We start from the raw sequence: 12,740 nt of genomic DNA, 5'->3' as shown, positions 1-12,740 counted from the left end.
TTGTTCTGTCAGTAGAGTCTGGGGGTTTTGCATTTGACAGCCAACCAATCAGCTTTTCTATAAACAAACAATGTGGTTTTGAAAATGTAATTTTCTGCTTGTTTGTTGTGTGTTTTATACAGAGGACTCTATTCGGTGATCTAGGAGTAGGAGTAGGAGTTCTTGCTAGGCCTTGTTTCTGTGCAGGGTGTGTCAGTGTTTTTCCCATTGTAATATAAAAGTGACCTTTCTCCTCCAGCACTGGCCCCTGTATGAGTTTTCTAGGCATGTAAAACCCTTTCTGTGAGGGAATCAGTCATCATTTCTTATTGCATCATTAAGGTTATGTTGCTTTTGCAGGAAACCCAGTCACCAGCTGTGAGTCTACTGCACTCTGTTTGTAGCACTCAATTAGTTTTAACTGGATGAGGTACCACTGTCAGCAATACCCCCTAACCTGGAGGACCAGAAGGCTGGACCTCTAACCATTGAGCTTCTTGGTATGAGAAACTTGGCTACAACTGTTACCAAACCTACCTAGCATAGCTCGATAAAACAGTGAAGTACTTAAACCTCCACACTTTTTGTTGAACTCTATCCTCCCTTAAGGATAGATTGTCTAAGTAGACTACGGAGCACTCCTGTAAATTGCTTTGGATAAGAACATCTGCTCAATGCTGTAAAGATATATGTTAAACAAAGCTTATTGCAGCAACTAAAACACACCTTAAAACAATGATTATATCAGCTTTATATTCACTATGAGTAATCAAAATAGGACATAGCAGATTTTACCTGCACAGTATTTGGGCATTGTAATTGGTAACACTTTACAATACTGTTTTATAGTTAATAAGTAACTAATCAGGCTAAGTAGGAATGAATGAGTAGTGCTGCATTAACACACAAGTAATTACTATTAACTACCAAGGACTACTAGTTAACTTGTCAGTAGGTAATAGTGAACTAATGATTAGGGTAGTTCACTATTAACTAAACACGAACTACTGAGTCTCATAGAGAATTACATAGTAACTATGGTTTCTTACAATAACTACTCATACATGTAACATTAATCGCTCAATAGCTAAAACTATTGCAATGTACTTCTAACAGTATTGAAATGCACTAAACAAAAATTATATCCTCCATTATTATTTACAGAGACAGGTTTCCTCTGAGAAGGCTCATGGCATCGCACCACACTGCACTGACTGGTGTCCCTCCTGTGCTTGTTTTGATCAGAAATCTTAAAAGACAAATATCCATCTTCATATTTGGTAGGAAGAACCAATTTGCACATCAACCTTTAAATGGGACAACTGCTAAAACTGTACAGTATTCAGTAGATCAGTCTGCTCACCTCTCATCTTTAGACAAGAAGGGCTTACAGAGATATATGGTTGTGTATATGTACTACTTTCAAATTAACTTGGTTCTAAATATTACCAAGTGATTATGTAATTACTGTTAGATGAATGAATGAATAAGGTGTTGCTGTTCATCAAAATGAGTTATAGATCTTCAGGAGTAACATTATGAAGTGAAACACATGGTTATATGGTTATAACTCATTATTAATGAACAAGGAGTTAATGATGATCTAGAACAGTATTATAAAATTAAACACTTGGTAACTCATAATTAATTAATAGGAGTCGATGATCTAGACAGTATTATAAAGTGAAACATGGAAACTCATTATCAATGAACTAGGAGTTAATAATGATCTAAAACAGTATTATAAAGTGAAACACATGGTAACTCATTATTAATGAACTAGAAGTTAATGATGATCTAGAACAGTATTATAAAGTGAAACACATGGTAACTCATTACTAATGAACTAGGAGTTAATGATGATCTAAAACAGTAAAATAAAGTGAAACACATGATAACTCATTACTAATAAACTAGGAGTTAATAATGATCTAAAATAGTATTATAAAGTGAAACACATGGTAACTCATTACTAATGAACTAGGAGTTAATTATGATCTAAAACAGTAAAATAAAGTGAAACACATGGTAACTCATTACTAATGAACTAGGAGTTAATGATGATCTAGAACAGTATTATAAAGTGAAACACATGGTAGCTCATTATTAATGAACTTCATGTGTGGCTTCCAGACCAAAAATAATAAAAATTCATTTTAATGTGATAAAAATCATTTTATTCCTTATAATCATACAGGCCTTAATCATACAGAGTTTTTTTTTGTTTGTTTGTTTGTTTGTTTGTTTGTTTGGTATGAGACCAATACATGTAAATGAGCTCTGTTCAGATTGGTTGCCAATTTTTGTGTTTCATTCAGAAAGCAGTTGGGAAGTTGGAACACTTGAAAGGTCAATGTGAATTGGCAGAGTTAAACTGCTGTAGACTGAAAGGGCACATGTATGTACCTGTAAATATTTTAGATTTTCATGATTTACATACTACATAAAAAAAACAAGCAAATGATTTTTGAAGAACTTATTTCTAGACATTTTTTGTTTGTTTTACGTAAGTTTTATTACAAGAAATTGTCTCACTATGTTGGCAAACAATTTCTCATGTTTAAAGAAATAATGCTTGAAGCAAAATTATTTGCCAATACAGTGATTTTTTTTTTTTCTTAATACAAATAACCAACTAAATAAATAACAAACAGCTATATTTACACAATATATAGAGAGGGATCCAGAAGTCTTAGACCACATTAAAAATCTAGAATTTCCTCATTTAAACCTGCAAATAACCAAATGTGTTCGTTTTGGGGAAAAAAAAAAAGTTATGGGAAGTGAAATGATGAAGAAATATTTAAGATTCTGCACTATTTGTAGGCCACAATAAATTTTGCGCTTTAAAGAGTTAATGCCAACTGATGAGATGATAATATCTTTTGTAATGAAAAACACTAAATTAGAAATGAATGTACTTTTGGACCTCACTGTTTTGTGTTTTGAAATAGTTTATATAACACCAGTGCATACAGTATATGTCATGGCGGCCCCACCTGAGTGCAAAGATCACTTTGGACCATGACAGTGGAGTTTGAATGGGGCATGTGTTGAGAGATATTATATCTTAGTAGGGAGGGTCCCTATCAGCTTGGGTCACTCTGTGTGTGTGTGTGTGTTGCTGTTGACTTGTAGTTTTGTTGTAATTTTAAAGATTTGAAAAAGGTGTTATATAAATGAAATAATTGTTATTATTATAGCCTAATGTTATTATTATGGTCCAAAACAAGTACAGTACTTGCACAAGAGTTACTGCAGTAAGGTGGACTCACAGACTCATAAGGTCAATAGATAATTAGGCATACTTTTTCAAAATAAAGGCGGATGATGGAACCCTTCTGGGCCTTCAACCTCCTTTCTTATTTGATCTTTATTCAGTTTATTATTTACAAAAGAATTGAACAAATGTCAAGAAATTGCTTTTAGAATTGCAGTTTTAGTAAAATACACATGTCAGATGTTTGCTGGCCATTTATGTTTAATTTCTATAGACTATAAATGCAAATACAAATAGACATGAACAAAAAAGTAAAGTGTGCATTAAAAAATGTTTTAACCCTTAGATTAAACAAAAACATTTAGATTGATCATTAGCCTTTGCTAACACATGTGAATTTTTTTCATAAAAGGTTTTATGGTTAGCTTAATAAAAATCAGCAAAAATAAATTGTTCCACTTACAAAGTAATATGTGTGTGTGTGTTTATTTGTTTTCTTTTTTTTATTGATTAGTTACATAAAACAAGTCAAAGGTTTTAAAAAACTGTACTTCATGTCTACATTTATATTCATTATATGTTTATTTATGTTTTTGTTATTAATATGAAGGCTTACAACCTTAAACTTTTAAATATACACAGTTAATTATATGGTAAATAAGTCAATATTGATTAAATAATCAAAACAGTGTTAGGAAAAATGTACTGCTAAATAAAAAAAAGGTATAGGCCTACAAATGTACTCTTGAAACAGAAGCGTAAATATTCAAACAAGGCACAACAAAATGGCAACAAAATTGTTCCAAACTCCAACAACAAATGTATGTATTTTTTACTGTGAATTTTAACACTGGAATAATATTTTTAATATTTTTTCTTCTTTTTTATTTGAATATTTAGGAATCTTATTGCAGTAGACTTAATTGTAGATTTGAATATGGATGGAGATGGTGATGGAGTTCTGTTCTATCTCCTCTGGCTGTATGTTTGTAGCTGCTTGCATGAATTTAAAGTGACATGCATTCATCCACTTCCTGTACTGTTGTCTGACCTGGAAGTAGATCATATATAGAGAGTGCAGGTGGTCAATGGGGCTAGAACAGAGGAACCACACTCAAACTAAACAGAACCTGAAGAACTGCAGCAAAGGCCTGGAAGAGCATCACCAGCAAGGAAACCTAGCGTCTGGTGATGTCCGTGGGTTTCAGACTTCCAGATGTCATTGACTTATTTGCAACCAAGCATTAAAATGACATTTTTATGTATGATAGTGTTGTTTATTAAATAGTGATGATGTGAAGATGATGAAGAGGTCTCCGCTGACACCATCTTGCTTGTATAAGATGTTTATTACAAAGTAAAACAGTATCATATCAAGCACTATAAAGTACCTGAGAGGGGATTCGTGCCAATTTTGAAGTGTCCCCTCCAGAACAGTATAACCAACTGCTTATATAGGGTGGTTGTTGTTGAAAAAGGAAACAGAACATATGGTCCTTTTTAAAATGATCTCATCTATCTGGAACTAAGAGAGGAAGGGAGTGGATGAGAAAGGGGCCCATTCCCTATGGGACCTTTGGACCAGGGGCCCCCTAATTTAAACATTCCAAACCTGCAAAAACAGATAACACATGGAACTCCAGATACCACAATAGTTCTTCTAATTACTTCTAAGCCCCTAAAAGGTATGAAAATGGTTGAAATTTCTACCCTGTTCACTTGATTGAAAAATAAATAATAATAATAATAATAATAATAAAAAAAAATAAAACCTCTTAGTTTGAACATGTGATATGTCATCTTGGTACTATTTTTTAATTACATGTAGGGTTTAAATGATCTGCGTATCATTGCATTCAGATTTTATTTACATTTTGCACAGCATCCCAACATTTTGGGAAAAGCATTGTACAACAGTCAATGACTGACCTCTTGGTTGAAGACACAGTGGACCAGGAAGATGGAGTTGAGAAACAGGAAGACAATCTCCAACACCTTACTGCCCTGTGTGAAGAACCCCAGGATCCAGGGACAACCGAGGATGACAAACTGCACCAGGGTTTTGAAGACAAGAATTCTACAGAGAGAGAGAGAGTGAGAGAGAGAGCGAGTTAGAGAAAGTGAAATTTGTAATTCTGTTTATGTGTGTTTGCTTTTTCTTCTATAATTTAATGTATATATTTTAACACAAGAATGTTTCAAATGTGCCAGAAAGTGACAGTAAGATGTGTGTTTGTTACTTGATTTCTTTGATTTTGGAATGTTCACTGTTCAGTCCTGCCATGGTGGTTCTCAGAGTAATGATGATGGCCATGAAAAGTATTAGGTTGAGCTGCAAATGTGGTGAGTAATTACTGAATTAAAATCTGAACTTAAATACATATTTCTTGAATAAGTAAGTGTAGTATGATATGTTTCACAAAATCACACAAATCAGAATTTTGAAAATGTGCATAAAAAAGCATAAAAAACATGCTTGGAAAAGCCAGAAATTTGAGCAAAAAAGAATAGGGTGGAAACATTTATCAATAAATAAGATATGTAAGAAATGATAATGGAAAAAAATATCTCTGAACTGTTAGAGCTACAGCCATATACAGCTGGCCAAGGGCTGTCAATACTGCTCTGCTGAGAGCTAATAAAGGTTCAAATCCCCGCATTGAATACACTGTATATGGCACAAGTACATTATGTCATTTTCAAGAGTTTACACAAAACAGTAGTTCATGAAAATTTGATGAGGTTTGTATAGTGTAGTTTGTAATACAACCTCATTTCCAAAAAAGTTGGGATGCTGTGCAAAATGTACATAAAAACAAAATTCAACGATGTTTCAAGATGACCAATTGCTGTAGTTTTGAAAGTGAAATGTTTGTTTGATGTAGGATTTCTGCTGCTCAACAGTTCAGGGTCTCCTTTGTTATATTTAATGTGCCAAATGTTGTCAATGGGCAACAGGTCTGGACTGCAGGCAGGTCAGTTTAGCACCCGGAATCTTTTAATATAGAGCAATGCTGTTGTAATACATGCAGAATGGCATTGTCTAGCTGAAATAAGCAAAGCGTTCTCTGAAAAAGACGTCATCTGGATGGCAGCATATGTTGCCAAAACATGTACATATTGTTCAGCATTAATGGTGCCTTCCCAGATGTGCCAGTCACCCATGCCATGTGCACTAATGCACCCCTATACCATCATAAATACTGGCTTTTGAACTGTGCACTGGTAACATGGTGAGTGGTCTTTAGCCCAGAGGACACAGTGTCCATGATTTCCAAAAAATTCAAATGTTGATTCATCGGACCACAGGACACTTTTCCATTTCCCCTCAGTCCATTTTAAATGAGCTTGGGCCCAGAAAAGGTGGCAGCATTCCTGAATTTCCTCTTTGCATTTTAGAGTTTTAGCTTGCATTTGTGGATGCAGTCCCAAATTGTTTTCACAGACAGTGGTTTTCAGAAGTGTTTCTGAGCCCTTGCAGTGATTTCCACAACAGAATCCCAGAGTCTGTTTTTAATGCAGTGCCGTCTGAAGGCCCAAAGATCACGGCCAGCAAAAACTGGTTTTTGGCATTGCCTCTTACATCCAGAGATTTCTCCAGATTCTCTGAATCTTTTAATGTTATTATGTACTGTAGATGATGAAAAGCAAAAGTTCTTTTCTGTTTTACATTGAAAAACTCTATTCTTGAATTGTTGCACTGTATGATCATGCAGTCTTTCACAGAGTGGTGAACCCTTCCTCATCTTTACTTCTGAAAGACTCAGCCTCTCTGAGATGCTCTTTTTATACCCAATCATGTTATTGACCTGTTGCCAATCAACCACCAGTTTTTTTAAACATTACACTACTTTACCAGCCTTTTGTTGCCCCATCCCAACTTTTCTGGAACGTGTTGCTGGCATCAAATTCAAAATGGGCAAATATTAATTCTCTGTTTCAACATTTGATATATTGTCTCTGATATGTTGTCTGTAGGATGGATATATCAGAACTTACTGTAAGAATAAAACATACAGGACCCAGAGAACTCCACATAAAGTTCCTGTCTGTCTTAATCCAGCACCTGTACAGGGAGAACATGGACTCAACACTAAAACATAAGCTTTTTTTGTTCATAAACCTTTAAACACAGATATTGTAATTAAGTACATTTCTGTGTTAACTAGATACTATTAAGAAGTTAACTAAAAGCCATCTGATGAAACTCTGCCCACTCTCCACACTCACTGTTCACTGCCATAACCATCAGGAAACAGTCCAACAGACACGCCCACCACAGTCAGAGGAATGACGTATCCAATCACTAGCAGATATTTCCAGCTAAGCACCTCCTTCTGCTTTGATCTGATCTTTGTGAGGTTCTTCACTGAGAGGAAGAGCAGCACACCTTCATTGAACATCCACACAAAAGCAGAGAGAAAGAGGAAGTGAAGAACACCTGCCAGTACTACGCAAGCCAACTGAAGAGAGAGAGAGAGAGAGAGAGAGAGAGAGAGAGAGAGAGAGAGAGAGAGATTAATTTATTCAACTTTAATGTTATCATCTTGGAATCCATTGAATGTAACTTATTAACTTATTATCATCATCAGTATGAGATCAAAGAAAATGACAACAGCTCACCTTATTAGTCTGTATGTACTCCAAGAAACTCTGTGTGAGCAGGAAGATGAAGTGAGCCAGAAGCAGGTTTAAGCTTAAGTTTATCCGAGCAGTGTTGTTTACTCTTGGGTTCCGTCGACAAAGGGCAAAGGTCAACAGAGCCAAACTCAGAAACCCCAGACCTACTGCCACGGCCACTGTGTTGAGCAGCTCCAAGGACAGGTCCCCCTGGAATTTAGTAAAGTTGTCATAATTGTTTTGACACCCCTACATATCCTAAGACTTACTTTGCAGTTTTTTAAACATTACATTTGTAATTTGTAACATTACATTGAAATTTAGATGTTCATATGTCATTATCATATAGATAGATAGATAGATAGATAAGAGTAAAACAAGACCAAAATAAACAGGAGCAAAGTATTGTCATACGCTATTTACAGATGCATAAACAGAAAGTAAAGATAAATAATAAAATATACTAAAGAAACAATAAAACTAAATGTGCAGTACAAAAATAAGAAGTAAATTGCATAAATACTATGCAGTTGACAATGCAGTGGTGCATGTCCCCTCCAGTGAATGAACTAGTGACTGTGTACTGTAAATGATAACCTATGTTATCAGTTGTGCAATATGAAATTTATGGATGCATAAACAAAGTGACAGTGCATAGTAATATGAGTGGAGAGTTGTAGTAATGTCCCAGTTGGTGCCCAGTGAGCCTGTCCTGTCAGTGGCTCATTATACACTAATGTCCCTGCTCACATGCCACTTTCTGTGCAAGGCAAATTAGCCTATGGCCAGTTCATCATGGCACTGTCTCCAACTGAGCTACACATCAACATATAGCTGGCCCAACCACATGATTTGCAACAGCCCTGGAGGAGGCACTAGGGAAAGGGTTGTTGTCAGCAGCTTTGTGGTGTGTGGATACGGTCAGTCCTACAGTTAGAGCTGTGGAAGAGTCATGTGTGTCACCACTGTTGGCATGGGTGCAGCTGATGAAGGAAATTGTCTGTAGACTGGCCATATCCACTGCCACATCACTAGGGATGTGGGGCTGCTGGTGCTGCAGTCTATTTATTTATGTCTCACTTTATTTGGATAGTCCACTATAGTTCCCTATAGATTAACTACAGATGTTTAAATTGTTAACAAACTACCTGTTGAAGCTCAGTTGATTCTAAAAAGTGGTGGGGTTAGGGTTAGGATTTGGACCAGGGTTTGGGCTTGGGTTTAGGTTTTGGGTTGAGCTTATTAAGGTTAGGGTTAGGATTAGAGCAGGTTTAAAGTTTTAAATTATGATCAATTTAGCTGATATTTAGTTGAATGTAACTTAAAAGTAAATTTAGTTTCTACAAACAATCTAAAGTGGGCTATCCAAATAAAGTGTTATCTTTATTTACAATGTATTTTAGATGAATATATGATATTGCTGTTTTATTTTTGCAGTTGCTATTTGTTCTGTCCAACATACCATTACTAAATCAAAAGAAAAATTATGAACTTTTATTGTATCTGTTGCGTCAGGAACAGGAATTGAACTCATCTAAAACAAGCTAATATTAGGAACCCATTTAACAACAGGATATCTGACATCATTAACTTTGAAATAACAGTTAATCATGTTAATTTTTTTTTTGATGAAGTGATTATGAACCTGTAACAACATTTCAACAAATTACAACTAATCTAAACCTTTACAATTTATTTAAAAGTTAAAAGAAGAATTTCATAGAATCCATATGGAAACCTACTTGGAGTGGTGGGCAATTCAGGGCTAATGGTCACCGCTGCTGTGGTGGAGATTGGCCTGATGCTCACATCTGAAAAATAGAATTATAGAATAAACTCATATAATGCTGCAGAAAACATAAACCAGAGTAAATATATACAGATTTCTTGAACATGTGACATTATCATTAAAACCTATGATATAGTGAGAGCAGCTGTTAATGTATTTTATCAGTGACTGTGTTCTGCCTAATGTAGCGTATTTGGCTATTTTTAATTTCTAAACTGATCTGAACTTTCTGGACAAAGCCGAACTTTTTTATTACTTCATGGACAAACAATTTCTCCAGGTGTCTCACCTTCTTTATGGTGTTACTGTGTGAGAGGGACGCATCTGGCCTCAAGATGACCAGATGACCCTGAGTTACAGTGTTAATGAATCACCTTGCAAAATCCCTTTTTAAACACTCTGAGGAGACTTTTGGACCTAACCAGAATAAATTCTGCACCAAACTAAAGTTTTATGCCTGGAGTCCCTCCATGAGGGTTCCTCTATCTATCTACTCCCCCTTTGTACACATCTGCAAACAGCTGTCATTCATTCTTTGGACCCTTTGCAAGAGCAAACCAAATGACTCTCCTTTCTTAATCTAACTGGGAAAGTAACTCTGTCCCTGTTGAACTGTGAATAAATACTAAGACTCCCTACAATTTGGTAATTATTTTATGATTCTTGAATTGTAACCCAGTTTCATTAATCAAGATTAGCGAGCTGATCTTTGATCATTTTTAGCTGTTTTAATTCTCCTAGAAATACCCCCATGTTACGAAATCCATATGTTTCTTTTGAATCGCAGTTCCAACCTCATATATCTGCCTTTGTTTCAGGTCTTCATGTAGTTTTTCTTTTCCTTTGGAGGTAGAGCTGACTAACATTTGTAGTTTGTGTGACTACATAGATTTAAAGCATAATAGAAGTAAATAGTGCCATCATACCTACAGAAATATTCATAATAACTAGATAATGTACTCAACATTTGTTATTATATTCTGTAACTTCATTACACTTAAGCATTGTTTAGAAATGTTAGTTTTGGTTAATACTAACTTTGGAATTATGTTCTTCTTTTAGAAAAATCATATTCTTTTTTTTCTGTTAATCATGTTTCTATTTAACAGTAGTGTGAAATTAGGATACATTTAGATGCAATTATCTGTGAGCTCAGTATGTTTTATAGTACTACTGAATCAGTAATGTTTTTATATAAGAAATTGCATGCTTATAATGTTATTTTCCTTTAGCGGGAACATCATTCAGAAGTTATTTTGTGACAAAACTTGAGCAGCCTTGCAGACAAAGAAATTGCATATTCATTAATAATTGAGTGTGAAATCCCTTTTCCCCACCTTAACTCACAAAAGTACTTTGCTTAAAAACAGTGTAACAAAGGAAATGAGAGAGAGTTTGAGTAAAGAGGAGAGACATGTGACCATGAACAACAACAAGCCCTCTCCAAAAGAAAAGCACTTTGATCTGCAGATTATTGTTGTTTCATGTCTTAGTTTGTGGCCTTTATTCAGTCAGTTTATTTATTTTTTTTTCATTTACTCTGTAATCTTGAAGTGATTTGGTATGTAGGTTAAAAAGTTCTTCTGGAGACCTACTGAGAGCAGTAGTCAGTTCAGTGCTTACGGTCACCGGTGTAGTGGTAGTGATTGACGTAACGGTGCTCACATCTGGAAAGAATAAATGAGTAAATAAAAATTAACAACAAACATTGAAAAAAAATATCTCTAGCTACAATAAAGGTTTTCAGATTATTTTTTGTTTCGTGTCTTAGTTTGTGGTCTTTGTTCGGTTAGTTTTTTTTTTTTCATTAACACTGTAATCTTGAAGTGTTGGCATCTGCTAGACTGTGTTGACACATTAAACAGTCACATTTAGCTGTGGTTGTTTTCAGGTCTCATTGATTCATTTTGAAAGTCTGAATGGCAATGATAGGTCATCGCAAACTCTGCGGACATAGCTTAAGAATTACAGACAGAGATAAACCAGTGCTGACTGCAAGTCATCCAGTTACAGAAGTTACTTCTGCAGCTTGGCTGGAGACCGAACCTGACATCACCAACCACTGATGAGAGCAGAACTAGAAGAGACCGCGAGACAATGAAAGCCAGCCAAGGTTCACTGTGCTCATCCATTCAGACTGGTCTTGTGGTGTTCGAGGGTAACAGCCCAGTGACTCCACTGTGACCCGTGGACGCTTTCAGTGCCATCCGTACAGCTCAGACTCTTCTCAAGTCCCAAGGCTGTAAGACACTCTGTTACTCTGTCATCCAATTTTTAATCTAAACTTAGGTCAGTTGTTACGTTATCATTTGTATGCTGTTCTGTGCACTGCTCAAAAACCACTAAATAACCATTTCGAGTCTTTGATAATTACAGTGCGTTTATACAGTGAATCTCATTTCCCTAGTTTATCTGCCTACATTCCTCTAGTGACCTATCATTTACTGTTTATATACCTTTATCAATAAATGACAGTTTATTAAAGTCATCACTGTGGTTCTGGGTGTGTAACTATCACAATTCAATTGATAGGTCCCAAACCCTAACCTGAGATTACCTTAAGTAGCTGTGGTTTTATGGCACGTGGAAAAATAGCTGGTTTAAGTGGCCTTGTCCACTAATATATCATTATTGAAACAATAAAAATGATATAACCCAAGAAGAAAAAACATGATTTTGAAATAAAATTAACAACAGCTAATTCAAATATTCTAAATTATTATCATTATTATTATTATTATTATTATGTAGTGAGTTTGAACTTGTAACAAAAATAAAAAATGTTGTGGTGTTTTGGTCTGTAGATTAAAATGTTCTTCTGGAGACCTACTGAGAGCAGTAGTCAGTTCAGTGCTTATGGCCACTGGTGTAGTGGTAGTGATTGATGTAACAGTGCTCACATCTGGAAAAAATAAATAAGTAAAAAAAAATTATAAAAAACATTGAAAAAGAAAATGTTTAGCTACAATAAATGTTAATTTTTTTCTTGTATTGTAAGACTGTAGCACTCTATCTAACTTACTCTTACTTTTACTATTTATTATTTTTGCATTTTGGAGAAAAAATGTCTTTTTTACACTTTATTTGTAAGAATTTTGGTGGGAACTCTCATCTAAAATTACAGGAAAAGAC

General features: G+C 35.0%; 1 protein-coding gene across 1 annotated transcript; it reads right to left on the bottom strand.

Annotated features, from left to right (window-relative positions):
- Positions 1 to 5,116: 5,116 nt before the first annotated feature.
- Positions 5,117 to 8,028, bottom strand: LOC118797938 (putative adhesion G protein-coupled receptor E4P). Its single transcript, XM_036557237.1, has 5 exons — positions 7,823 to 8,028; positions 7,430 to 7,662; positions 7,199 to 7,265; positions 5,440 to 5,531; positions 5,117 to 5,276 (listed from the first exon to the last, which is right to left on the bottom strand). Exons 2-5 carry the CDS (start codon positions 7,600 to 7,602, stop codon positions 5,117 to 5,119), a joined length of 492 nt encoding a protein of 163 aa, XP_036413130.1. The 5' UTR covers positions 7,603 to 7,662; positions 7,823 to 8,028.
- Positions 8,029 to 12,740: the final 4,712 nt, after the last annotated feature.

Source organism: Colossoma macropomum, unplaced genomic scaffold, assembly GCF_904425465.1.
Source record: "Colossoma macropomum unplaced genomic scaffold, Colossoma_macropomum, whole genome shotgun sequence".
Lineage (NCBI taxonomy): Eukaryota > Metazoa > Chordata > Actinopteri > Characiformes > Serrasalmidae > Colossoma > Colossoma macropomum.
Note: the sequence above shows the minus strand (reverse complement) of the source record. Positions and strands in the feature narration are given on the sequence as shown.

What these genes read in the sequence shown, in the direction of transcription:
- LOC118797938 (XM_036557237.1), bottom strand. Translation starts at nt 7,602, where the DNA reads ATGTTCAATGAAGGTGTGCTGCTCTTCCTCTCAGTGAAGAACCTCACA. An exon ending in GATGGTTATGGCAGTGAACA is followed by an intron (nt 7,266 to 7,429) that starts GTGAGTGTGGAG and finishes CTCCCTGTACAG; the next exon opens with GTGCTGGATTAAGACAGACA. An exon ending in TCCAAAATCAAAGAAATCAA is followed by an intron (nt 5,277 to 5,439) that starts GTAACAAACACA and finishes CTCTCTCTGTAG; the next exon opens with AATTCTTGTCTTCAAAACCC.